General features: G+C 52.7%; 2 protein-coding genes across 7 annotated transcripts in view; one reads left to right on the top strand and one right to left on the bottom strand.

Moving 5' to 3' along the window:
• The window catches only part of NDE1 (nudE neurodevelopment protein 1), a 37054-nt gene extending 27782 nt beyond the window's left edge, over positions 1-9272 (top strand). For 2 of the 3 annotated variants that reach the window (XM_045992834.1, XM_045992832.1), the window contains exons 5-9: positions 2691-2827; positions 4384-4563; positions 5610-5701; positions 7322-7473; positions 8298-9272. In XM_045992834.1, coding sequence (XP_045848790.1) covers positions 2691-2827; positions 4384-4563; positions 5610-5701; positions 7322-7473; positions 8298-8391 — 655 coding nt within the window. In that variant the 3' untranslated portion in view covers positions 8392-9272. The other variant, XM_045992835.1, reaches the window with a different exon arrangement.
• A 926-nt stretch (positions 9273-10198) lies between these two features.
• Positions 10199-24963, bottom strand: part of MYH11 (myosin heavy chain 11) — a 110153-nt gene continuing 95388 nt past the window's right edge. For 2 of the 4 annotated variants that reach the window (XM_045993782.1, XM_045993783.1), the window contains 13 exons: positions 24432-24536; positions 24192-24344; positions 23718-23966; positions 22092-22304; positions 21588-21800; positions 21192-21353; positions 20645-20773; positions 20293-20381; positions 19744-19867; positions 18952-19160; positions 17945-18053; positions 17629-17801; positions 10199-10916 (listed from right to left, as the gene is read on the bottom strand). In XM_045993782.1, the coding sequence (XP_045849738.1) occupies positions 10784-10916; positions 17629-17801; positions 17945-18053; positions 18952-19160; positions 19744-19867; positions 20293-20381; positions 20645-20773; positions 21192-21353; positions 21588-21800; positions 22092-22304; positions 23718-23966; positions 24192-24344; positions 24432-24536 (2061 nt within the window). In that variant the 3' untranslated portion in view covers positions 10199-10783. Of the gene's footprint in view, positions 10917-13914; positions 13954-16864; positions 16866-17628; positions 17802-17944; positions 18054-18951; positions 19161-19743; positions 19868-20292; positions 20382-20644; positions 20774-21191; positions 21354-21587; positions 21801-22091; positions 22305-23717; positions 23967-24191; positions 24345-24431; positions 24537-24963 lie in introns of all 4 variants that reach the window. The other 2 variants (XM_045993786.1, XM_045993785.1) reach the window with 2 other exon arrangements.

Raw genomic sequence — 24963 nt, 5'->3', positions numbered from 1 at the left:
TCACCTCCTCACAGGCAGTGAACAAAAGCTCCAACGTTTCCAGTCGCCACCGGTTCTTGTTGCTTCCTGTTCTTTTGGCACCGGCCACTCTGACGCGTGGGGGTGATGCGTAGATTTTTAAAGCATTTATTGGCTCAAAAAGAATGTTCTTAGTTATCTGCCAAACGTATTTCTTAATATTCACCATTACCGAAAATCTAGCTCTTTTCCAGTTCTCAGTAATGGTATAGGAGATTACCAGTTTGCAGACAGGGTACACAGCATTTTCCTCTTCTGATAAATACACTTTTAATACATCAGTTGACAGAATCTTCACATACGAAGCACATGAAGCCATTTTCACCCCGGTTACAGCCACAGGATGCTTACCTCCCACAGTGACCGCACATCTCAGCGCCATGCCCCGCTGGTGTTACCAGGGCTGACTGTGTAGTCATGTATGAGGCTCGATCCGCATCGGTTCAGAAACTCCGTTAAGCTGGTCCGTAGTTCTCTGACATTCCAGAAGCCAGCACTAGATTCTGACCGAATACGGAGTTGTTGAAACTTTTGATTCAGTTTATCTTGGGGTGTAGTATGATGTATGGAGCCAATGGTAATTTTTTCTGGGTGGCTATCTAGTAGACTCCAAACCTGGAATTGAGCCAACCATCTCTCTCTTTTGTCTCTTTCTTTCTTTCTTTTTTTTTTTTTAAAGATTTCATTTATTTATTTGACAGAGATCACAAGTAGGCAGAGAGGGAGAGAGAGGGAAGCAGGCTCGGGGCGGGGGGGAGGGGTAGAGGGAGAAGCAGACTCCCCACTGAGCAGGGAGCCTGATGCGGGGCTCGATCCCAGGACCCTGAGATCATGACCTGAACCGAAGGCAGAGGCTTAACCCACTGAGCCACCCAGGCGCCCCTGAATCAACCATCTTTTCATCAATGATTTGCAGTGTGGCTGTTATCATAAATTGAGTTCTCCTCTGTATTTGTGTATTTCTGGATCTCTGGGTCTTCCCAGTCTGTCCCCCTAACTGTTAAATGCCGCACCACACAGTTATTCTCTGTTGAGGATTTATGACAGTGTGTTCTTAATATCTGGGAGCGCTCTTCTCGCTTTTTCAGAGTGCTTCTGGCCATTCTCATTTTATTTATTTATTTATAAAATATATATATATTTTTAAAGATTTTATTTATTTATTTATTTGACAGAGATCCCAAGGAGGCAGAGAAGCAGGCTGAGAGAGAGAGGAGGCAGGCTCCCCACTGAGCAGAGAGCCCAATGCGGGGCTCGATCTCAGGACCCTAGGATCATGACCTGAGCCAAAGGCAGAGGCTTTAACCCACTGAGCCACCCAGGCGCCCCTATTCTTATTTTATTATCACTTGCTCTTCGTCATCAAACCCCTGTGCTACTGTCCCCAACAAAAACCTATAAGTATTTTTGCTAGGATGTTGAACTGTCAGTTAACTTACAGAGAATGGATTTCTTCATGATGTTGGGTCTTTCTCGTCACAAACACCATACATCTACATTTCACCAAGACTTCTGTGCCCTGTGGTAAAATCCTACATTTTTGCTGTTACATTAATTGCTATGCATTTTATCTTTTTCATTTGTTGTTTGACATGTCAGGCCTTTAGGCTGATTTTAACTGATTCCAGTATTATGCACCTAAATGTCATTCCTTTGTTGTTTTTATTTAAGCATTTTTGGTAACTTTATTTTTCTCTGAAGACCCTTTGAGGGGGAGGGTAGGAACACAATTCCATCTGGACACAGCAGGGTGCGTTGCATGGGTGAATTCATGAACTGATCCTTATGTTGCGATTACGGGACCAGCTTTTAAGGTTAAGCTGCCCAAGAACGGTTATTAGCTGGTCTTACGTTGAAGAGCCAGGTTTTCTGGGGCTCTGCTCCAAATGTACACTTCCAACCACCTTGAGATAACAATTAATAGCATGTTTAAGTTCTTGTGGAGGCAAACACAGGGTCAGTAATAAAAATTGCTGACATTGGGGAGCCTGTATGGCTCAGTCATTAAGTGTCTGCCTTTGGCTCAGGTCATGATCCCAGGGTCCTAGGTTTGCTTTGCACGTAAGACAACTGTGTGGGCAAGCCACCTGCTCTGTGCCTCAGAGTTAGACACATTTCTTTATTACAGCACTTCTCAGTGCCTTTAATAGCATTCCAGTGAAATTTCTATACTGGTCAAAAGAGGATGTGGTTTTTAGGAGGGCAGCTGGGCGTTTTGATTTGTTTAAGGTAACTGAAAAATTAAAGATGGGCCCTTCTCCCTGTTTAAATGTACATTATTAAGTTTTGTATGGATTTTAGTAGGATATTCTGAATACCGATTTGCACTGTGAGTCTCCAAGGGAAGATTTGCTGCTTTTGGCATTTGACTGGGGCTCTCTGTGTCATCCTAAAAAGGCACTGGCTCATTGCTAAGTGCTATATGGACATTTGTCATTTAAGCCCAGGACAGCTTTGTGTACCCCAAGAGCTAAGATGATTCCCATTCTGCAGGCAAAGAGTCTGGGTCCTGGAAGGTTAAGGTGCTTGTTCAGGTCCGTGATGTCTAGGAAGTGCCCATGTTGGGACTCATGCCACCTGCCGTGTCTGGCCTTTCTTCTCTCCCAGATCTGTGGGCACCAAATGGATGCTGCCGTTTGCTCTCTTGGACAGCTTTATTTTTCTCTTACCAGGGCCACAATCATGTCTCTGGAAGACTTTGAGCAGCGTTTGAATCAAGCCATTGAAAGAAATGCCTTCCTGGAGAGCGAACTGGACGAGAAGGAGAATCTCCTAGAATCCGTTCAGCGGCTGAAGGATGAAGCCAGAGGTCAGGAGGCCTTGACTTTGTTCTGTTTGTTCACCAGTGTTTCCCCCTCTGCCTACCTGAGAACATCTGGTCCTGCAGTATTGCCCAGTGTTCCCTTTGCTGGAAATCCGTGCCCTGCTTGGCACACAGGCAGCCTGGTCACAGGGTAGAGAACCACACTGGGCAGGCTTCAGCCTTGGTCCCCACCCCCTGCTCAGAATTGTCAGATGTCTGAGCCTCTAAAGACCCCTTGTAGATATTTAAATGCACCCCTGGCTGGCTTTTTGATTGGTAGGTGTGTAAGCATTTTGTGGGGAGAAAGTTCTTTTTTTTTTTTTTTTAAGATTTTATTTATTTGTCAGAGAAATCACAAGTCGGGGGTGGGGAGGGAAGCAGGCTCCCCGCTGAGCAGAGAGCCCAATGCAGGGCTCAATCCCAGGACCCTGAGACCATGACCTGAGCTGAAGGCAGAAGCTTAACCCACTGAGCCACCCAGGCACCCCTATGGGGAGAAAGTTCTTGTTGATGGAATTGCTCACTAGCCCATTGTTCTTGTGGCTTAGCACTCTGAATTCCCATCACCATTTGCTCCGTGGAAGTTCCCAGTTCCAGAGGTAGATCTGGATGCAGAAGAGATTTTTTTTTAACATCCCAATTAATTGTTCATAATATTAATTTAGTTTCTAACATATAGCTAGTAGAAGGAGGATTAAAAAGAAAAAAAACATTTAATATACATTGGGGTGCATGTATCCCTTTATTCTTATTATTTTTTCAAGATTTTGTTTATAAGAACATGAGCAGGGGGAGGAACAGAGGGAGAGGGAGAAGCAGATTCCCTGATGAGCAGGGAGCCTGATGTGGGGCTCGAGCCCAGGACCCTGGGATCATGACCCGAGCCAAAGGCAGAGGCTTAACCAGCTGAGCCACCCAGGTGCCCCTAAGAAAAAACTCTTTTTAAGTCTGAAAGGTGGTTGTATAAATGCCCATCCATAGTGAAACGGTTAAATTACACAGATTTATTTTCTGGAACATTAAATAATTGTTAAACAAGGTGTCGATATAAATATGGTTAGATGAAGACATACTGTCCTGGACTGTAGCTATATTTCCATTTATGCTTAATAAGAATTATTCCTATTATATGCTTAATAGAGATACATATAAATTCTTTGTCTGAAAATACAGGAAAAAAAGGTTTGAAAATATTTCCCCCATATTACAGTGATTATGAGTGAGGAAGGGCATTCGGGGATGGGTTGGGAAAGCATATTTTCACTTAGTATTCTCTATACCCGACTGCAGTGAAATTGTTTTGAAGCAAGAAAAGCATTCGTGTATCTATCACTGCCACAGTTTAAAAAATTTTTTAAATCTTTTTGTTTTTGCTCAAAAAATCATGTAGTTCTACAGGCCTGGTAGGCCAGATCCTGTGGATTTCACCTCGTTGAGGGTTTCCACCTACGGTTTTTCGTTCTGATACTTCTTTTCCCTGACCAGTGTCTGCTGCTGACCCTCCCCGTCCTTCCCCCATCCCCCGAAGCAAGAACCTAATCTGAATCCTCATCCTGGCTCAGATTTGAGGCAGGAGTTGGCTGTGCAGCAGAAGCAGGAGAAGCCCAGGACCCCCATGCCCAGCTCAGTGGAGGCCGAAAGGACAGACACAGCCGTGCAGGCCACTGGCTCCGTGCCGTCCACACCCGTGGCTCATCGGGGACCCGGTCCTAGCTTAAACACGCCAGGGACGTTCAGACGCGGTAAGGAAAGAGCCATCGGGAGCATTTTCTTTGCTTCACAAAGCTTTCCCAGGGGTAGCGTCCTGGGCGAGAGGGACCACAGGCCCAGGCTGTACTGCAGGGAGCAAAGTGGGGTGTTCCCAGCAGAGTGGGCAACAGCTTTGAGATAAGCAAGAAGAGCCTAGAAGTGAAGCCGGTGTAACCTGGGCTGCATGGTAAAAACGTGAAAACTTTGAGTTTTCTCCCAAGCTCCTCTGCTGAGAAACCGAGACTGTTACCGGGCCCCCTAACAGCAAGTGACAGTGATGGACAGTTTCTAAGTGCTCGGCCTGTGCTAGTTAGCCACTCTGCTTGGCGTGCTTTGCATATATATGACCTCACTGGATTCTCACCACAGGCCCTAGATGCAAGTGCTGTCCCCATTTGATGGATGAGGAGACTGAGGCCCTGATAAAGAAGCTCGCCTAAAATCGTACGGCTGGTAGATAGCAGAGTTGGGATTCAGACCCAGGCCGGCTGCAGGGCTCACGCTGTTTTATCCCTTAACCTGCCCCTGGGATCCAGAGGCCGGTGAGACTTCGAGAATCACAGTCTAGAGCAGGGTTTTTTCCACACTTGAGTATGCGCTGAGATTCAGCAGGTCTGGGCAGGGCCTGAGATCCTGCGGCCTAACCAGCGCCCCAGTGATGCTGGCGCCGCTGGTCCCTGAGTCCTGCTTGGAGGAGAGAGAGGGGCTCCAGAGAGTTAAGCCCCTTACAAATGTGGTTTGCTTCAATGCTGTTCCTAACTCTGTGGACTTCCTAGAGCTTCAAGAGGACTTACTTTGATTTTGTTTTAAAAGAAGAACACGTAAACATTTAATATAGTGGTTCTAAGGCTGCAGAAAGTTGGTCATCAGGTAGACTCTGCCTGGGTTAGGTAACTAGTGAGTGCACCAGGGCCACCTGCGGGATCAGAGGGCAGAGTCAGCTTCCCAAGCGCACCCCATGGTTCTGCTTTGAGGGATATTAGTGCACAGACTTAGGGCTGCGGGTTGGTGTTACATGTGCTTCCTTTTGCACACCCAGGTCTGGATGACTCCACGGGTGGGACCCCCCTCACTCCTGCAGCACGGATATCGGCCCTCAACATTGTGGGAGACCTGCTTCGGAAAGTAGGGGTAAGAGCGCCACCTCCCTGGGCTCCTTGCCTGTGTTTCAGGATATCGGAGACAGGTGACCTTTCCAGTTCCTTTCCCCTTTAGCAGAGATTCCCTGTGTTTTAGGCAAGATCCTGCTTCTGTTCGAGTTCCTGACAAATACCCAGAGCTCTGACTTGTTTTCCCTTTGATGCCTGGGCATATCTTTCCCTGCCATTTTTCTTTGGGATTTCGGAAATTTGGTTGGTGTCTGATTTTTCTTTTTTTTTTTTTTAAGATTTTATTTATTTATTTGACAGACAGAGATAACGAGCAGGCAGAGAGGCAGGTAGAGAGAGGAGGAAGCAGGCTCCCCGCCAAGCAGAGAGCCTGTTGCGGGGCTCGGTCCCAGGACGCTGGGATCATGACCTGAGCCGAAGGCAGAGGCTTTAACCCACTGAGCCACCCAGGCACCCCTATGATTTCTTTTTTCCTAATTTGAAAAAAACCTGAAAAACATTTAAAAATTACCTTTTTTAAAGTTTCTTAGGAAGTTAAAGACAAAATCTCAAAAGGCTAGGGCAAAAAACCTTAATTTCGTAGGTTTTATATTCATTACAGGGGAAGATTCTTTTGTGCTTAAAAAATAACATAGGTATTCTTTGTGGTGGTTTCTTTTATTTTTAACAATGATGGCCTGGAAGGATCACATAATTTATTTATTTATTTATTTTTTTTTTTTAAAGATTTTGTTCATTTATTTGGCAGACAGAAATCACAAGTAGGCAGAGAGGCAGGCGGGGAGCCAGAGAGCCCGATGTGGGGCTTGATCCCAGGACTCTGGGATCGTGACCTGAGCTGAAGGCAGAGGCTTTAACCCACTGAGCCACCCAGGTGCCCCCCGGATCACATAATTTAAATCCTGCCAGAATGTATGGAGTAAGAACTGGAACCTCCTAGAAGTTTGCAACTGGTTCCTCATGTTTTTCCTTTTACCTTTTGGTTGTCTGGTTTTCTGTTCCATAAGTACAATTTCTCTCTCTCTCTCTTTTTTTTTTTTTTTAAGACTTATTTATTCATTTTAGAGAGAGCATAAGCGAGAGGGGCAGAGGGAGAGAATCTGAATCAGACTCTGAGTGTGGAGCCTGATGCAGGACTCGATCCCACGACCCTGAGATCACGACCTGGGCTGAAACTCAAGAGTCGGACGCTTAACCGACTGCACCACCCAGGCACCCCAGCACATTCTTCTGTTAATGTTTTGTGTAGTTAGCATACAGAGAAGCGTGGGGTGGCCTTAGTGCCCTCTTGGTTTTCATGGGGTCCCTTTCCAGCAAGGCACATGGCTTCTGCACAAATTACTCTGTGCATGTTTCTGGAGGTGAACAAAACAGCGAATCATTCTGAAAGTGGATTTCTATTTCCCATAGGCAGAACTGGATAATAGTCAGGGTAATTGTTCTCCCTGGACGCTCTGAAATGTCTTAGGCCAGTGGCTCTAAAAGTTGATGTACATTGGATTCCTTCCGGGCCCCACACTGGAATTCCGGCGTCCAACACGAATTGAGGACCGCTTTTTCCGGTTATTGTCTGTGTACAGGCTCTGGGTGAGAGGGGAGTTCTTGTCTCTAACTTGGAAGATGAGTGCTTGTCTCTCTCCAGGCACTGGAGTCGAAGCTTGCGTCCTGCCGGAACTTCGTGTACGATCAGTCCCCAAACCGAATGAGTGGCCCAGCCTCGGGACGGGGGAGCAGGCACAGAGATGGCGGTGAGAGACAGCCGAGCAGCACCGGTGTGCCTCTGGGTGACAAAGGGTCAGTACGTTTAGCTGTCCACTCTGGGGGGTAGGGAGGAGCCTCCAACCCCTGACCCATAGCCATTTTGGAAAAGTTGCAGAGTTATATCCATGAAGCTTTCCCTTTACCCCCTTGAGACAGAGTTAGGTGGTGTCTTCTGGTTAAGGGCAAATGCCCAGGAAGAGGCTAGTTTTCGTTAGTTGATTCTGGTAGCTCCTGGTCATGCTGGGACCATGTCCTGTGTGAAACCCTGGTTTGGGACTTGGGCTCCAAACACGGGTTCTGCTTCCTCCAGAGGAGGATTTTTTTTTTTTCCTTAAACAAAAAAAAATTTCTTTTAGAAACTCAGGAAACAAGACACTATGTTCCAGCCCAGACTTGATTTCTGAAGCCAGTCACCTAAGGGGAAATGCAAATCTGACCTCTGACAACTTTGCATGTTTTCCTACCTGAGGAAAATTGGGGGCAGCTTCGAGGTTCGTTCGTTTTCTAAGCCATGCCGCCATCTTCCTGGCCCCCAAGCCACGTCACCGTGGGAGACCCGTGGCAGACAGATGGCGGGAAACAGAAGACTCCTTTTCCACGGCCTACACGCAAATGCCAGCCCGGTCGATGAGGATGTTTTTAACGAGTCTTCTGTGACCGGGCTTTCCGTGTGGCCTTGGGAATGTGTGAGCCAGATGGCCAGTGTCCTTTCCTTCGTTTCACAGGACAGGAAAATGACACCCAGGGAGACACTGTTCCTGACTCCTGATCGTCACTGTTAGGACTCTGTGGGCCCCGAGGCTAGCCAGTGTGTCACAGCTGTCTTGTCCGCCTAATTTGGTTTGCTCTGTCTGAAGGTTGGGGAAACGCCTGGAGTTTGGGAAGCCGCCTTCAAATACTTCCGCACCGTCGCTGCCGTCAACCCAGGGTGTAGTCAAGATGTTGCTTTAGGAAATCCACGGAAGCGGAAGCCCCGGTGTGTCCGTGCGGGAGTCCTGCCTTTCTTCCCCTCTTTAAACTAGGTGTTTGTGTTTTTAAGTTAGCTTGAGAAACAGGAGCAAACGGTCACATTAGCCAACGAGGCCACCGCCCATGGTCGTCCTGGGGAAATAATTGTGTCACGATCCCCATCCTTGCTGGTGTGGACAGGGACGAACGGGACCGTCTGGTAAGGGCTCAGAGGTGTGGAAGCTGAGGCTACCCCATCACTATGAGCTGACCTGAGTCCTGAATGGTTTTGAGATGAGTTTTTCATGTCTGGAGATGCCTTAAACGTGGCGTGTGCGCCCACCTCAGGACAGAATCCCCCAGCGCTCTGTGGTACAGGAAGTGTCTGTGTAATGAAATCCTGTCTAGGAGAGAGGAGCACAATGGGCACATGCCTCTTTAAAAAGAAACTATGCTGTCGAGTACCTCTGGGACTTTTTAATCTGCCTCTCCCTGAGACACTGAGAAGAGGTGCTTGTGTTTCTGAGGAGATCGTAAGCTTCCTTGTCAAAGAAGAAACAAACATGAGATTTCCACGTGGACTTTGTGTGTACTCAACCCCACTTGGTGTGAGCTGCCGTCTCACGCCTTTGGAGGCAAGTAAAAAGAACACGCGAAATCGGGAGCATGCCTGCAGCTTAATGACCTTTTGTCACTAAATTATTTTTCCAAAAGAATAGCAAAAACATCCTTGAGTTGAAGATAGAACTTTGCAAGTGCTACTGAAATTCAACAGACAGCTGGGCTCTGCTGGCCGGCTCCTTCCCCTAGGAACCTTCTAACCTGTATGGGTGAAAGACGTACTTTTATTTTTTTAAATGAACAATAAAATCAAGAGAAACTAAGTTTCACCTAGTTTGTGGTGGTGGTCAGTAGATGCCGCTTCATTTGTGTTTTCCTGTTCGCTTGCACGGTTTGCACGGGGGTGAGAAACTTGTTTTTTAACCAGGTAACCAAATAGAAAAAGGAAACCCTACTTGTAAAACTTCGCTTCGAATCTGCTCCTTAGAAGGAATGTATTTGGGATATGTCTGTGTCTTGCTATATTTGCATATGGTCACCGGCTTGAGTTTTCCGGTTTGCATTATTTCTTCTCAGATCTATTGGACCCCGCGGAGTCGGTGTGTGGACATGTTTTGTGTTAAATAGAACTTTTGCAAGGGATCTCTAACTGGAACACTCAAGCTGAGGAGGGAAATGACCCACAGCCTGGTGTTGTATGGCCCCTGCAGTAGGGATGGCTTTTATGTTTTTAAAGGGTTGGGTTTTTTTTGTTGTTTTTTTTTTAATTGAAAAAAGATAGATACACATTTGATAGACCATATGTAGCCTGAAATACTGACTCTGGCCTTCACAGGAAGTTTGTTGGCCCCTGTTGGATGGAGTCTTGTGTTTTAACCTAAAAATTGAAGGATCTCTTGTACTCTTCACAGGATGTACGTATGGGTTTGGACTGGTCAGGACGTTCGTCCTGGTCACGTTCCTGACGTTCATACTTCCTGGGCCTGGAGCTGCCCCCCGCCTCTGGTTGGAGAAGTCCCCTCCCACAGACTCACAGGACATGTCTGGTAGCTGGGTTTTTTGTTTTTTTTTGTGGATTTTTTTTGTGTTTTTGGCAGTTTTGGGACCTCAATTTATTTCATCTCCCTAGGCCTCAGGTTCCCCGTTGATGAATGAAGAGTAAGCTGACTTCACAGGGTCACCGTAAGGATTCCGTAAGAATGCCCCCCCCCCCCATTCTTTCACTCTCAAAAACAACAGAAGAGCTGACTGCCTTCCGGTGATTTATAACCTTTTATTCGTGAGGGTGTCCTTAAGTACAGTCGGGGTGCGTATAAAACAGTGTTTAACATTCCTGCTCGATGCCACCGGAGCAGTGTCTCCTTTTGAATTCCTGTGACTGCCGAAGGCACTTGGTCTCTGTGAACTGTGTGCGTCTGAGGTGTGGTCACCGAGAGGGGAAAGAACTCAAACAGGGGCCCACGCGACACGCGGGCAGGGGACACAGGGGGTGCGACGTGGGAGCGGGAGGCGGCGGCGGCACCGCTCTGGTGACTTCTTCCCCATGTCACGTAAGCTAAGTTGCCAGTGACCAGGCAATGGTGGTTAGATCTTTCCTAAAAACTCAGTCGCTGCACAATTCACCGACGGGGGCAGCGGTGGTGTGTCTGTGTCGCCTGTTGGGTTTTTGTCATTTGGTACGTCACTCAAGAGTTCCATGAGGCCCCGGACCCAGGACGGTGGTGTTTATAGTCATCGTGAGGGGTGTCTGTGGTGTTCGGAATCTGAGGATGGATTTTGACGGTGCTAAGCAGAGTCCACTGGGTTCGGTTTTGTCCCGTCTGTAGCGAGTCATTCATTCGCTGGCTTTGGTTCCGTTGAAGTCCGCGTCACGAGCGTCTGCTTCCTCGTCTGAGCCGTCCGCGTTTTCAATGACCCGACGTCCTCCAGACCTTCTAGCAGGCACGAAAGAGGTCTCATTGCCTCGCCTGTGGGATTTGAGAGAACACATGTTTCTTGAGTACGGAAATCTCCCTCGAGATGGGAAGAGCTTTTTCAAGGGGCCAAAAACAAACACAGACAAACTCAAATGAGAAGCGGAGACGCCGGTTGAAGTCAAGCCCTGACCAGCCTCAAGGTACGGTTAGCATTTTGTCAGCTGGCTTGGGAGAAAGGAGATTTTTCAAAGCAAGATGATCTGCTTAAAAAAAAAAAAAAAATCTGGCTCGGTCATCCGATGACCCAAAGGATTCTGGTCTGCTGGGGTCTTTAATTTAGAAAAGAAGGAAACACCGAGTGGGGGCTGACACGTCCCCGTGGGTTTATTCATACCCTGTGGGGCCGGTATAAAGGGGAGCATGTTCTCATGCTGTACCTCCTTTTCAGAAGGTAAAAATGGGGAGGGTTTTAGGTTATCAGTTGGCAGGAGGTGGGACCCCTCCCCTTACGGGTGAGAGGTCACTGTGGACGCCAGAAGGGTGCTCTCGGTTCAGGCAGTGCAGGGCCCCCTAACTGCGTGTGGAGCAGAATTCTTGGCGTGAGTTGTCACAGGGCAGGGGTCTTATCTGATGTCGCTCACCATGCAGGTACCACGCCTGGCCTATAGATAGGTGCTCATGGAATATGTTAGAAAAGTAAGATAGACCTATTAATCTGAGGTGTATTTTGGCTCTAGCTGGTAGGGCCCCCCCCCCCTTTCTCTCTGTCCTTAACACCTCCCATCTCTGGAGTGCCAGATGCCCTGAGTTACTGCTGGGACCTGCCCAGGTCACCTGACATAAGGCTTCGCTTAGAAGGGCAGGCAGGCAGAAGTCTGAGTCACCTGCATTCAACCTCCTCCTCTTGGAAGACCTGTTGGTCCTCTCTTCTGCGACCACAGCAAATAATCGCTGGCTGTCTGGCCCTGTTTGACCCAAATCAAAGGACCTATCTTAACTCATTTTAGGATGCCTGAGAGGAGTGCAGACTTTCTGTATTGAAAACGACCCGCTTCACCAGGCAAAGGCTGAGCAGAAAAGCCACGAGGGAAAGCACCCCCTCTGGTTATCCGTGCTTTAGTCAAAAGGGGCCACTCAGAGAGGTAAGATTGGAGGCAAAGCAAAGCCCAGAGTATTCTGATTGCTGAGAAGGGGCATCCCAACCAGAGCCTTTTAGGGCCTGAGGGTGGGAGAGACATGGGCTGGGAAAACCCACCCCAGTTCAGAGAATGGTACTTTTGGGGAGCGCAGTGATCAGGAACTTTAAGCTGTAGCCACTCCCAGCTGAAGGCTCTGGCCAGCCTCACATCAGAGGGAAGCTTGGAGGTGCCCAGTACCCTTAGGACTTTCCATCACACTCTCTAGAAGTGACCTTAAAAAATCTTCTTGATCACTGTGCTTTCCAAGAACCTGGGTCCCCGAGAAGGGTCTCTGAGGACAGGACAGGAAAAGTAGCCGCCACTGCTCACATGGGTCTCCTCCCGCACCGCCCCTTCCGGTTCAAACTTGATGGGACAGCCTGGGGCTGGGAAACTCTGTCTCTCCTCCCATTCCAGGCTCCAAGCGCTCTTTACCTCTTGGGACAGTCTGTATTGGCAAGTGCGAAGAGCCGAAGTGAGAAATGGGTTATCTTGATCTAAGAGGTAAATGATGCCTGGGTCCCCATAAACCACCCCCTGCTTAGTCGCCCGTCCCGTGAGCCTGTCTCCCAGTTCAGGTGCCCTTCCTGAAGGAACTGGCTTCAAATCCAAGGCAAAGACTGGCATTGGCTCTATCTGTCCCCATGAAGTAAGGGACCCCCTCTAAAGATTTTCTTAAAGGGTCTGATCCTGGAGCATTCGGCTTCCATCCAGGGCCTCAGAGAACTTGTGCGAGGCCCTAGTGGCACGGCAGGAATCGACCCAAGACCTAGCACTTGTTCTGTAAGAACGCAGGTTCCCATCAACTAGCCGGTGCGATGTCCCGGTCTGAGCCGGCAGGAGCACTGCTCAAAAGCTCTTCCTAAAGGTCCTGCCGATCCCTCCATCAGCTTTAAATACTTGAGTAGTGGCAGCAAAGCTGAGATTCTCCGAAAGAGCAGAAGGGGGACACCAGCCAGGGCTGGCTCGGCCTCTCGGGAAAACTGGGAGGGAAACACAGCCCCAGTTTCCTAATTTCACATGTGATAGAGCTGTGAGACTCGCAGGCATTTCAAGGCCTCTTAACTCTGTCTTGGGAAGGGCCCTGTGTTCTTCCTCAAGTCTCCGGTGTCCACTCCCCACTCTGAGTATGTGTGCCCGCAAGACCTCGATGGAAAAGGCTGTGCCAGGACCACACTGGGCTCCAAGGGGGCCAGCGTGCGTCCTGGGGTGCTGGAAATGCAGCTAGCAGCCGGCCGGGCCTTGCTTCAGCCCCACGCAGCACAGCAACTGTACGATGCACGGTGGGAGCTCATTTCTTTCGCAGATGTGTTTGTGAAAGCCCAGCTGCGGGGGGTTGCGGGGGAATCCAGTTGTCGGGCTGGGGTTACCGTGACCCTGTGCCCTGGGAATTCGGGTTGGCGAACCAAAGCAGCCAACCTGAAGCCGTGCTCCAGGAATGGACCCGGACTGTGGAGCTGTCCTACCAGCTCGGTGTGGGGTCCTAACCAGACCAGGGAGGACAGCGCAGCCAAGTGTCCTAGCAGTGTGGGAGAGACACCCTCTTAGGCAGGTAAGAACAATCCAGGTGACACACACACGCAGCCTCTGAACAGCGGTCAACACGCGGTGACAGGGACACGCTGGGAGCCATGGCAGATACCAAAGCAGAGGTAGGGAAGGGAAACAGGTCAAGAGATGAAGTCTTCTTAGTTTGATCTCAGCAGGGAACTAAGATCTCCACGCCTGCAGGTTTTATAGCAATCTCATGGAAATTTGGGGGCGGAGGCCAGAAAAGGCGGCCACCGGGGGAGACAGGGTGGGTGGGGTGGCAAGAGAAAAGTGGAACCCGAGTGCCACACACATGAGCTGCGAAGCGGAAGGCATGATACCTGGCGAGTCATTGCAGATTTTCCTGGGGGAGGGGGCCTCTGAAACAGAGAGAGAGAGGCCCAGGTGGTTACCATCCGCCAACGAGAGGGAGGCTGTGTGAGTGCGGGTTGAATCATTAAAGATGTTCACTTTAGCCCTTAAATTAGGCACGTAGAGGGCAACCTGGCAGTGAGGCCCCTGCCACCAAGAGCTCTTAGAGCAGCTGGTGCACCTAAGCCTTTTTAGCGTTTGAGAAGCTCGTGTCGGGAGCACTGGCATCATGGCAAAGGCTGGCTACAGTGGGCAGGTTCTACCAGGAGCTAAGATTTATCTGGTTGGTAGAACCATAAAACTTGTTTTGTCCTTGTCCTCGGAGAGCTGGCCAGGGTGTACCCCCCCATTCAGAGCTCTAGTGCTTGCCTTCAGGTGTTGCGCGAGTACGAGACTCAGGAGGCAGAAAAGGCAGGCCCTGTCTTCACCCCACCTTAGCGTTTGCTCCTACTAGGACTGTAAGAAACGGAGAGCTGCGTGCCCTAAGAAGGGTCATTTGTCTGGGGCAGAATCCACAGGGGATGTTCAGCATGTGTCAAAAGGGTCATTGGTCCCGGGAAGAGGGAGCAGCGACAGCTTAGGGTGACAGCCAGAGAGGCCGACTGCTGCCCCACCACTCGGCGGGATGCGGGGGAGGGTCAGGGTCCAGTGACGCAGCAGAGCAAATTCCAGGGGTCCACATGGTGAGAACAGCTCTCTTGCAGACCATCACCTTGGGGGGTTTTCACAAGCCTCTATTGGACCTGAGGGCTTACGTCTGGCTTCTCTCCCAGCGGGGGGACCCAGAGCCCCTCACCTGGGGCAAGATCCGGGGTCTCCTTCCCGAAGCCCTCTACCCTCCCTCGCCAGCCCTTCTCTTCCCCATTCTGAAAGGGGTTTGGGCTTTCCCTCATCCATGCAGTGGTTCTCAGGGTCTGGAATTGACATGGCAGGTGGTTTTTGTTGGTGCCTGGCCATGACCTTGAAGGACTCAGGTGCACAGTGACAAAGGTATTCCCTTTCCAGCTCATTTTAAATACATCTGATTGTGTCACTCTTTTTGGTGCTAATATCTTGTCACTCTCTTGTTCACTGAAAGGTAGGCCTTCTGGTCGTAGTCATCAACAGGGGCTAGAATTCATTGTTTTGTTTTCACTGTATTTTACTGTATTTTATTTTGCTGTGACCCGTTAATGCCAGTGATGCTGGCTTAACAATACAGGGTGGTAGATTTTATTTGCAAATGGATGTGTGTGTGATCAGAACAGGTAATTTTAAAGACAGTGGGAAGTCAACCATGGTACAGGTAATAAGAGGTTATGGCGGAAGAGCCAACGGGGTAGGACGATGAGGTTGGGGAAACATCGGTGACTCAGTGATTGAAGGTTTGTGCCCAACACTATCCCAGACACTGGGGATGAATGAACAGACAAAACCTCTGTGCCCATGGGGCCAGAGTGAAGGCTTAAAGTGACCTAAGTAAAATAAATAGGTTACATGGTGACAGGTGGGCAAGGAGGAGGACTACAGGGAGTGAGCTGGAAGTTGTAGACCAGGTGTCGTGGATGAGTCGGTGCCTGAAGGAAGGGAAGGAGAGATCCCGCCACATGGAGAGCTGGGGGAAAAGCATTCCAGGCAGAGGGAACCACCAGTGCAAAGGCCCTGAGGCAGCCTGTATAGAGTTAGAGGTCTCATTTAGGAGGCAGTGGATGGAGATCCTTAGGGCCTCCGGGAACCAACCATCATAAAGATGCTGCTTTCAGTCTGCACTAGGTGAAGCCATTGGATATTTCCAAGCAAAGGAGAGTTGTGACTCACCGCGGTTTCAGTAGCATCCCTCTGGCTACTGTGTTGAGAACAGACTATAAAGGCACAGCATGAACACAGGCCCATGAGGAGAGTGTGAGAATTATCTAGATGGTAGGAGAGGGTGGCTTGAACCAGGATGGCAAGAAACAGCTGCATTCTGGATATACAGTATTTTTAAGGAAAAGTTGACCAGATTCTCTGACAGATTAGATTATAAGGTATAAGGGAGAGGGAAAAATAAAGTATGACCCCAGGTTTGTGGCCTGGGTTAATGATGGCTTTTTCATTCCAGTTGCTGAGCTGGAGAAGTCTACGTGGGAAGCAGTTTAGGGGTGAAGGGGTTCAGTCAGGGCTCAAGGTGTGAGCTGCCCTGTGAGGCACTGGGTGGGAATGGCACACAGGTCTGGGGTTCCAGGAAGAAGTCTGGGCTAGAGATAGAAATAAGGAGGTCACTCGCTGTGGGTAGAATTCAAAAGCCACCAAGTTGGTTGAGCTCACCCAGGGAGTGAGCAGAAATGGAGATGAAGAGAGACCAAGATGGTGGGGCAGGCCATTGGGGCAGGTCAAGGGCAAGCCGGCTTGGAGATGTACCAGCAGAGGAGGTGAGGAAAGACAGTGAGAAAAGCAGCAAGCAAACCAGCCGTGGGGAGTGTCCAGGAAGCCCCAGCTAAGGAAGGACAAGCTCCATCTTGGTCCAGTGGGGCCTGACGACTGACCAGTAGGGTTGTGTGGTAATGGTAGGAGGGGAATAGGGCTCAGCTCACAGAATGACTCTATTGACAGAAAACGTTGTGAAGGAGAGAAGGGTAAGAATTTCTGGAGCAATGTCCTTGTGAAGAGGAGGAGTACATCTACCAGAGGTGTTGGCATGAGCTGGTTCTAGATGGTCCAGCCCAGAATGGGGACAGAGAAGAAATGGGCATGTCTGTCAGGAGGTAGGTCGATGGGGGAAACAGGAACTTGTAAGGATGGGCCGGGAGAGTAAGTTTGGGGAGAAAGCAGATGTCCAAGGGAGAGGGAAAATGAGGGGAGCCTAAGGTCCAGGAAGCACTGAATGGGGTCCGTTCCCCCTGGCCCTAGAGGATGCCCAGTAGGAAATGGCAGTGTGCTTGTTGGCTTTTCTCAAGCCACTCTGAACAGAAGGTGGAAAGTGTGATTTCGTGTGCATTGTGTTTTAACAAATTAAAGAAGGCGGCAGGCAGAAGGCTCGATGCTTGATGGGCAAGTTAGAGCTAGCGCTGACCCCGTGGAGGATGGCAGAGGAGAGAAGGTCAAGGACGGGAGATGCTGGATCACTCACCTGGAGGGCTGTGGGCACAGGCAGGAAGCTCGGGGCCCCAGCCTTCAGGGAACCAGGGGAGGTGGTGAGGAGCCCTGAGGTGCAGGGTGGTCGCCTACCTGGCTTCAGGCCCAGAGGTGCGGGGGTGTGGGAGAGAACTCAGCTCCCATTGGGGCAGAGGTTCTCGGGCAGGGGCGACTGCACCCCGAGGGGAACTGGGCAGGGGCTGGAGACATTTTGGGTTGGCAGGATCCGGGGCACGCCGCCGCCTCCAGTGGGGAGAGGCCGGGCCTGCTGCTCACATCCCCCATACACAGGCCAGCACCTGCGATCTAGAACGATCCAGCCCCGAGAGCAGTGGAGCCACAGCCCCTGGGGTAGACCACAGAGCCGAGCAGAGGTTCAGGAGAGGAAGGCTGGTGCTGATGCGGGAGACGGGGGTTAGCCGCCACCTCCCTGAGGACAGGCCCAGAAGGGAAGCACTGGTCCCAGAGGCCACGGAAGCATCCGTGCCCCCCATTGGGCCTGGCGCACGCCGAGCCGGCGTTAGCGCAGGAAGCAGGTGGAGACCGTGGCAAGGAGCAGGGCACGGGGGCAGGGGCGCCGCCCGCCTCACCTGAGCTTGGTCTTGAGCGCGTTCACCTCGCGGCCCATGGCCTCGTTGCTCTCCGTGGCCTCGTCCAGCTCCCGCTGCAGCTTCCTGCGGTTGGCGTTGATGCGCTGGGACTCCTCCTCCGCCTCCTCCAGCTGCCGCTTCAGTTGCTTCACCTTGGCATTTCCTTTCTCCGCCTGCCCGGGAGAGGCCCCAGGGTCAGGGGCGGGGGGGGGGGGGGGGGGGGGGGAGGGGGGGGAGGGGGGGGGAGGCCATGGGGTCGGCGCCGGGCGGGGGGGGGGCGGGGCACGGGGCTGGGCGGGGCACGGGGCTGGGGTACCTGCTCCTTGTACTGCTCCGCCATCTTGCGCTCATCCTCCACCTGCAGCAGGACCTCCTTCAGCTTCTTGTCCTTCTGCTTCAGCGACTTGGCAGCCGCCTGCTTCTCCCTGCGGACGGACACGCAGGGAGTGGGGCCGGTTTCCCTGGCTGTCCGTGCGCAGCCCCGATTGGTACTGTGCGCACCGTGAGCGCCCGTCCCAAGCCCCACGCCGGGGCTCCTCCCCCAGATCAGAAGAACAGGACTCGGCCACGAAAGGCAGCATAGCTCTAAGACCTGCTCCAACACGAGGAATGTGCTCCATGAAGGCGGCGGGTGACCAAAGGGCCCACAGCACGTGATTCCACTCATGGAGGGGCCCAGAACAGACCACAGAAACGGAAAGTCGGTCAGTGGTGCTGAGGGCTCAGGGAGACAGGGAGTGGTAAAGAGGTACAGGGTGTCTTATGGGGGGGACAGAAGTGTTCCCTGGTTGGCTGTGGAGAGGGGGCCCCTCTCTGCAAATGGACTCCAAGCCGTTAAGAGGAACACTAAGGGCCAAATTCTATGGTACAGGAGTTACCAGGGAAGCCACTGCCAAAATGGGAAGAACGGGTAGGAATCCTTGCCATCTGATGGGGACCACGGTGCTGTGACCTTCCTTTCTCGTGAGAAGCGTTCTTGCAGCTGCTTGAGCTGCATGGGTGGCTGATGGGGACTTTGTGTAGCCCTTAACGCGATGGTCTGCAAATGCAGGCCAGGGCACGCCGGCATGCTCCCGGGAAGGCTGGCTGACCTCACCGAGGAGGCCTGCTCCTTTGTGCTGCCGGTAAGGGCCTCCTCCGGGCCAGGCCCACCTCTCTCTGGCGTGCACACATGTTCTCCCCGCACGGCTGCGGTCCGGGTACCACAGGGATTATTTCCCAGCCACAGCTGAGGCCCGGAGAGCCTAAGCCCCGCCCCCCCATCCCGGGTCCCCCTGCACGCGTTGGCACGCAGGCGGTCTTTGCAGCCCCAGCTCCACGTACCTGGCCTCCTGCTCGACCTGCTCCTCCAGCTGTGCGATCTTGGCCTCCAGGGCCGCAATGGTGGACTTGAACTTGGACTTGACCGCCCCCTCCATCTCCTGCAGCTTGCTACGGAGCTCCTTGTTCTGTCGCTCCAGCTGCTGCCTTGCGCTCTCGTTCTTCTGGGCCGCGCTGCGTTCCGTGGCCAGTTCGTTGTTGAGCTGCTCGGCCTGCGGAGGACGGGGAAAGTCATGAGGTAGGGGCACAGAAGCCCAGGGTGGTCCACAGAGATGACGAATGTCTCCTGCTGCCCCCCCAACCACCCCTCTTCTTCAGCTTCTGCATGGGTCCCTGGAGCTGGAGCCCCCATGTCCTCTAGCCACCAACTCCTCCCTGGGCACAGAGTGAGCGTCCCGGTGCGTCAGGGCTCCCTGTTTCTAGGTCCCGTGGTGGGTCCCCACCACCCGTCCTGGAGCCCAGTACTCAGTAATGTCACTGAGTGCTCATGAGTATAAGGCTGGAGACAGAACAAGAAGTAGACCCCCAAGGCCCTTCCTCGAGGTACACAGCATCGCTGGCGGGAGCCAGACACACACTGGCCCGCCGCTGAGACACTGCAGGCTGGCAGGGCGCTGCGGGGCCATGAGAGGAGGGAGTGGGTGCCGGGAGCAGACGGGCCAGCCCCCGGCTCCCCTCCACCCCAGCCCTGGCACATGGGAGCCCGCGGTGCCATGTCACGGAACCCGTATGGGCTGCTTGTGGGTGGAGCCCAGCTCTGGCGCGGCTCCAGTGCCCTGCCCGCGCCGGCCCCACCTGCTGCGTGGCCTTGCGCACGCGGTCACTCATGGCCTCCATGTTGCCCTGCTCTTCCTCTAGCTCCTCCTCCAGCTGCGCGATCCGGGCCTCCAGGCGGCGCTTCTCATCCTGAAGTGTGTTCCTGTGGGGAATGCAGCCACATCTGGGGCTCCGGCCTCCCCCTGGCTTGTAAGACTCCCCCTCCTTGGAGGAGTGATGCCTGAGGGTTGCCCTCCTTTACAGTAGGAACCTGAGGCTCAGAGGCTTGGAGACCTGCCCAAAGTCCCACAGCCGGCAAGGAGGCAGCCAGGACTCCTACCCAGTGGGTATCAGCAGAGCCAGGCCTGTCCCAGAGTTTCCGCGCTCTGGTGTCCCCAGCTGCCCCGGCCCCACCAGAATGAACGAAACTGGCCACACTCAATTGGGGGCGGGGGAGACCCCTGTGACAAGCGCAGCAGGACACTGTCATTTTCAGCATTAAAATGGGTGTCTGGGAGGTGCTCCCCTGAGCTGCCTCTCTCTTACCATCCGCGTCTAGGACCCCCCCCTCCGTACACAGCCCCATACCTTCCTGAGACGCTGCTGGCCAGCTCCTCCGCCAGTTCCTCCTTCTCCAGGTCGGCCTGTTTGCGAGCCCTCTCGGCCGCGGCTAGATCCTGGATGGTGGGGTGTGGGGAGGAAGGAAACCTGTTATCTACCACGGAAGGGCTGCACCCCAGCAGTTTCTACGGCCACCCTTCTGAGCTCAGGGGAAGTGCTGTCTCCACGTCCTGTCCTTCCCCGCCCTTACTCCGGGGTCTGGCCACGTGGAATGCTGGATGAATGGGAGAAATCCGTGGGGACACACACCGGCGTGCCAAGGGCTCCTACCACGACCCCCCCACTCCCCCGTCTGAGGCTCCCAGCGAGAAGGCTTTACCTCCTGAAGCTGCATGAGTTCTGCTTCTAGACTCTTCGCTTTCTTCTCATTCTCTTTGGCGGTGGCAAAGATCTCATCTCTGGAGGCTCGGGCATCCTCTAGCTCCCGCTGGAAGTCCTTCATCTGAGCCTGCAGGAGTCAACGGGAAGGACAAGCTAAGAGGTCCTTACTCACCCAAGTTCTGCTGCCCAAATGAGCTTTCCTGGGCCAACCACTAGGATTTGCCACGATTAACCACAGAGACGTCCCCATCATTTCAGCACTGCTCCTCATCTCACAGGACCGGGTTGCTGTTTGGGGGCCCCGTTCTGGATGGGCTCAGCGGACCTAAAATATGGCGATGGAGGGCCATGACCACATGGCTGGTAACCGTTCCTTCCCCGGGGCAGGAAACAGCCCCCAAATGCAGAACGGTGGTGGGAAAACACCAGCTCGTAGGCACCAGTTCCAGGCCTGCGTCCTGCTGCTGCTGACTCCCCGACCTTGGGGACGCCATCACCTCCCTCCCTCCCCTCCCGCCCCACCCTGATTCGGATGCATCGGCCACCTGTAGTTTCCGAAGCTGCTTGATGGCTTCCTCCCTGCCCTTGATGGCCGAGTCGGCCTGCAGCTCCAGGTCTTTGAGGTCCCCTTCCAGCTTCTTCTTGGCCGCGGCTGCCAGGGCACGCTGCTTCCTCTCATCTTCCAGTTCTGTCTCGTATTCGTGAAGCTGAGCGAGGAGGGGAGATGCGCGCCGCTGGGCTGCGCCGTCCCCTGGAGGCCCCTTTCCCCAGCCCCGCCACCAGGCATGCACAGCCCCCTCCCAGGTGGGTCTGCTCATCCCCAGGTTACAGGGGACGAAAACAAGCCTCCATGGGCCAGGAGGTGGTAAGGGGAGGAAGGAAGCTGGCTACCCCCCTCCCTGCCCTATAGCCCACCTTTTCCCTGACCTGCCCCAGATTACCTGCCGCTGGAGCTGTCTCCTCTTCTCCTCGTTCTGCTCATCGCGGGCCTGCAGGTCCCGCTCAAACTGGCCCTTGAGGGCCTGCATGTTGACCTCGAGCCGCAGCTTGGCGTCCTCTGTGGCCTGCAGCTCGTCCTCCAGCTCCTCCAGCTGCGTCTTCATCTCCTCCATCTGGGTTTCCAGGGCCCGCTTGGACTTCTCCAGCTCGTGGACCTTTCATATCAGAGTGGACCTCATGAAGATGAGCAGGCGACCCACAGTGCCAGGAAGCTCGTTCAGGTCAGAGAGAGGTGGCTTTTGTCCAGTGAGGACCAGAGCCTTCCTTTGGGAACTGTGGACGCGGAACCACCCCTCCCCAACGGCTGTTCCCAACCCACGTGTATGGGACCATCCAAGGGACTGTCTCTAGGCCGGATTATTGTTTCACACCAAAGAGGCATGGAGCCATCGCCTCAGCCCCCTGCTCACCCCAAGGACTGATAAATCGCGGGGAGGGCGACTTACGTTCTTGCCCACGTCATCCTTGGAGCTAACCAGATCCTCCATCTCGGCTTTGAGCATCTTGTTGGCCCTCTCAAGTTCCTCTTTGGCCTCCAGAGCCTCCTCGAGGGCTCGCGCCAGGGACAAGGCCTTGGTTTCCTTTTCCCTGGCTTCGGCCTCGGCTCTGTCCCTTTCATCTGCGTACTTGGAAGAGATGCTTTTCTCCTCGGCCAACAGCTACAACACAACAGAAACCCTGGCCGTGACCCCTAGGCCAACCCCGAAGCCAGGCTTCATCTCATTGCTGATACGGGCGAGAAGCCTCATGTCCTGCTAAATTCACTCGGGGGCGGGGGTAACTCGTCCAGATACCTATAGAAAGAGCTAATAACAAGCCTGCTTCTGACTTCGAGGTCGACCTTATGCACAGCCAGCATCTGCTGAGTCTCTGTGCTTCGAAATCACTCATGCCACCCATGTCGGTTAGAACACACGGCTGCTGGGGTCCAAGTGACATTTAATCGTGCCGGGGGCCAGTCATTCTGTCCTTTTCATGGCCACTCGCCTCCGGCTCTTAAAAGTGCCCTAGGAGCCAGACTAGGGACAGTAATCTTATCTGCAGAGAGAGCAGCATATATCATACACGGAAACATCCAAAACTCAGACTTCTAGAAGTCAGCGAAGACAAGTAAGTAACAGGGGCCCCCAAATAGCACTGTCAATGCAAACAGTGAATACAGGACGGCTGTACAGAGACGGAAAAGGGAAGGGCCCACCTGTCGCCCAGAAGCCTGGTGCTCTGAGCACCCTCCACGCCTCTGACCCAGTACCATCCCCAAAGTGACTTTAAGGATAACCCCAGTCACGTACAAACCAAATGATATTTGCTGAATCTGAGTAGCGGAGTAAAAGTTGGTATTTGGAGATCTGGGCTACAGAGCTGCAGGCATCAGAACTCAAGTGTACTCTTAAAATTTGTGCATTTCCGTGTAGGTAAATTTTTATCTCCCCGGAAGCAAGCTTCTATCTTGAACAAGAACTCTCAGCGGATACTCAGAGTACTGAGGTATGGAGGGGGGAGGTCTGTAATTTGCTTTGAAGTGCATCTGAAAGGTAAGACCCCCCCCCCCCCCGACAAGTACAGTTCATGCTTGTAAATAAACATCATAAAGCGAGTCTGGTAAAACGTTCGCGATCGAATCCAGGTGGTGGTCACACAGGTGTTCACTGTTGCATGATTTTAGCGTGTCTGGGTGCCTGAAATTCTGCGTAATGAAATGTGAGGGGTAAGTGGTTATGTAAAGGGTAGAAACGTTAAATGACTAGGAGTATTTAGGAGGCAATCCACAAGTGCTGAAGTCAATAAAATGAACCTCATTCCTTACTGGGGCTAGAAACTAAGGCATCACTGGGGTCCCCAAGCACCCTCATGGTGGGGGTACCTGGCAGTCATGTCCAGGCCCTGCTGCTCTCCCCACTCTGACCCAGGAGCCCTCGTGTTTCGTGGTCACCCGGGACAAGGTGACTTTCCATCATCACCAGCCAAGCAGGGATGAGTTGCAGAGACGCAGAAACCCCACCAGCTCCCTCGGATCCCTACCTGCCCTGGCCCGCGTCCGCACACAGAGTGGACCACCCTCCAGCCCCTACCTGATCGAACTTCTTCTGCTTCTTTTCCAGGTTGGACACCAGTTGCCGTTGGTTGTCCAAATCGACGACCAGGTCGTCCAGCTCCTGCTGAAGCCTGTTCTTGGTCTTTTCCAGTTTGTCATAAGCAGCTGCCTTCTCTTCGTACTGCTGAGTGAGGCCTTCGATTTCCTTCTGGAACTTCTTCTTGCCCTCTTCCAAGGCTTCCACAGTGCTGGCGAAGTCCTGCAGCTTCTTCTTGGAATCGGAGAGCTGAAATGGCAGTGTCCAGGGTCCAATAAGGGGAGGGCCCTTGGGTGATTCCCGCCCCTGACCCCACCCTGGGAAGAGACACCGTCTCTGCACTGCAAAAATTCAACAGCAGGGGGAGCCAGTGAACCAAGCAAAATGGCTCCAAGGCTCAGCCACCACAGCCCACCGGAGCTCCTGCTCTAAAAGGCTGTCCTAGAACAGCAAGGACGCACACACAGCCAGCACCTGGATGTTCAGAGTCGAGATGTGACGCTCCAGGTTCTGCTTGGCCTCCATCTCCTCATCCAGCTGGTCCTGCAGGCTGTTCCTCTCATCCTCCAGCTGGCGCAGCTTGGTGGACACGTTGAGCTTCTGCCGGGTTTCTTCTTGAAGCAGCTCCTACAGAAGGACGCACGGAAGTCCCAGGGACCCACGCCCGGAAGTTCAAGACCCAGGTCCCTCCGGAGGATGTGGCCAAATACCCACCTGAGTGTCCTGGAGCTGGGACCCAAGGGACGCCACGTCCTTGGCCAGTTTTATGGCCTTCCCCTCAGCCTCATTGAGCATCCCCGTGACACTCTCCACTTCATTCTGAGGACGCCAAGAGACTTTGGTTAGAACTTCCAGAACAGGGTCCTTGTTACATAGCAGAAGCCCTCTCTAGTCGCACGGTAGTTCCTGTGGGATCTGCCGACTGAGACACAGCCAGGAGCTATGGGGCCTGATCACGCTAGCTCTGCGGCTCCCCAGGGAAGTGTATCACCTCTACGCTGGGATGCCTGGTTCTGAGAACCTCTTAGGGCCCAACTGTATTGACCGGGCCCAAATCCCACTAAATAGATCCCGGATCCTTGCCAAGGTTGGCAGAAAATGAAACAGGTTTGAGAATCCAGACACAGAGCTCTTTGCACTCGCCTGGCCCCTAATGCTGGAGAAGAGGATACAGATGGCATGAACACTTCCAAGGGCCATTTTTCCACCGCCCTCTTCCTCACCCCTACTCTTGGCCAAAACCAGA

This window comes from Meles meles, chromosome 21, assembly GCF_922984935.1.
Source record: "Meles meles chromosome 21, mMelMel3.1 paternal haplotype, whole genome shotgun sequence".
Classification (NCBI taxonomy): domain Eukaryota; kingdom Metazoa; phylum Chordata; class Mammalia; order Carnivora; family Mustelidae; genus Meles; species Meles meles.
The sequence above is the reverse complement of the archived record's forward strand: the minus strand, read 5'-3'. Positions and strand labels throughout refer to the sequence as shown.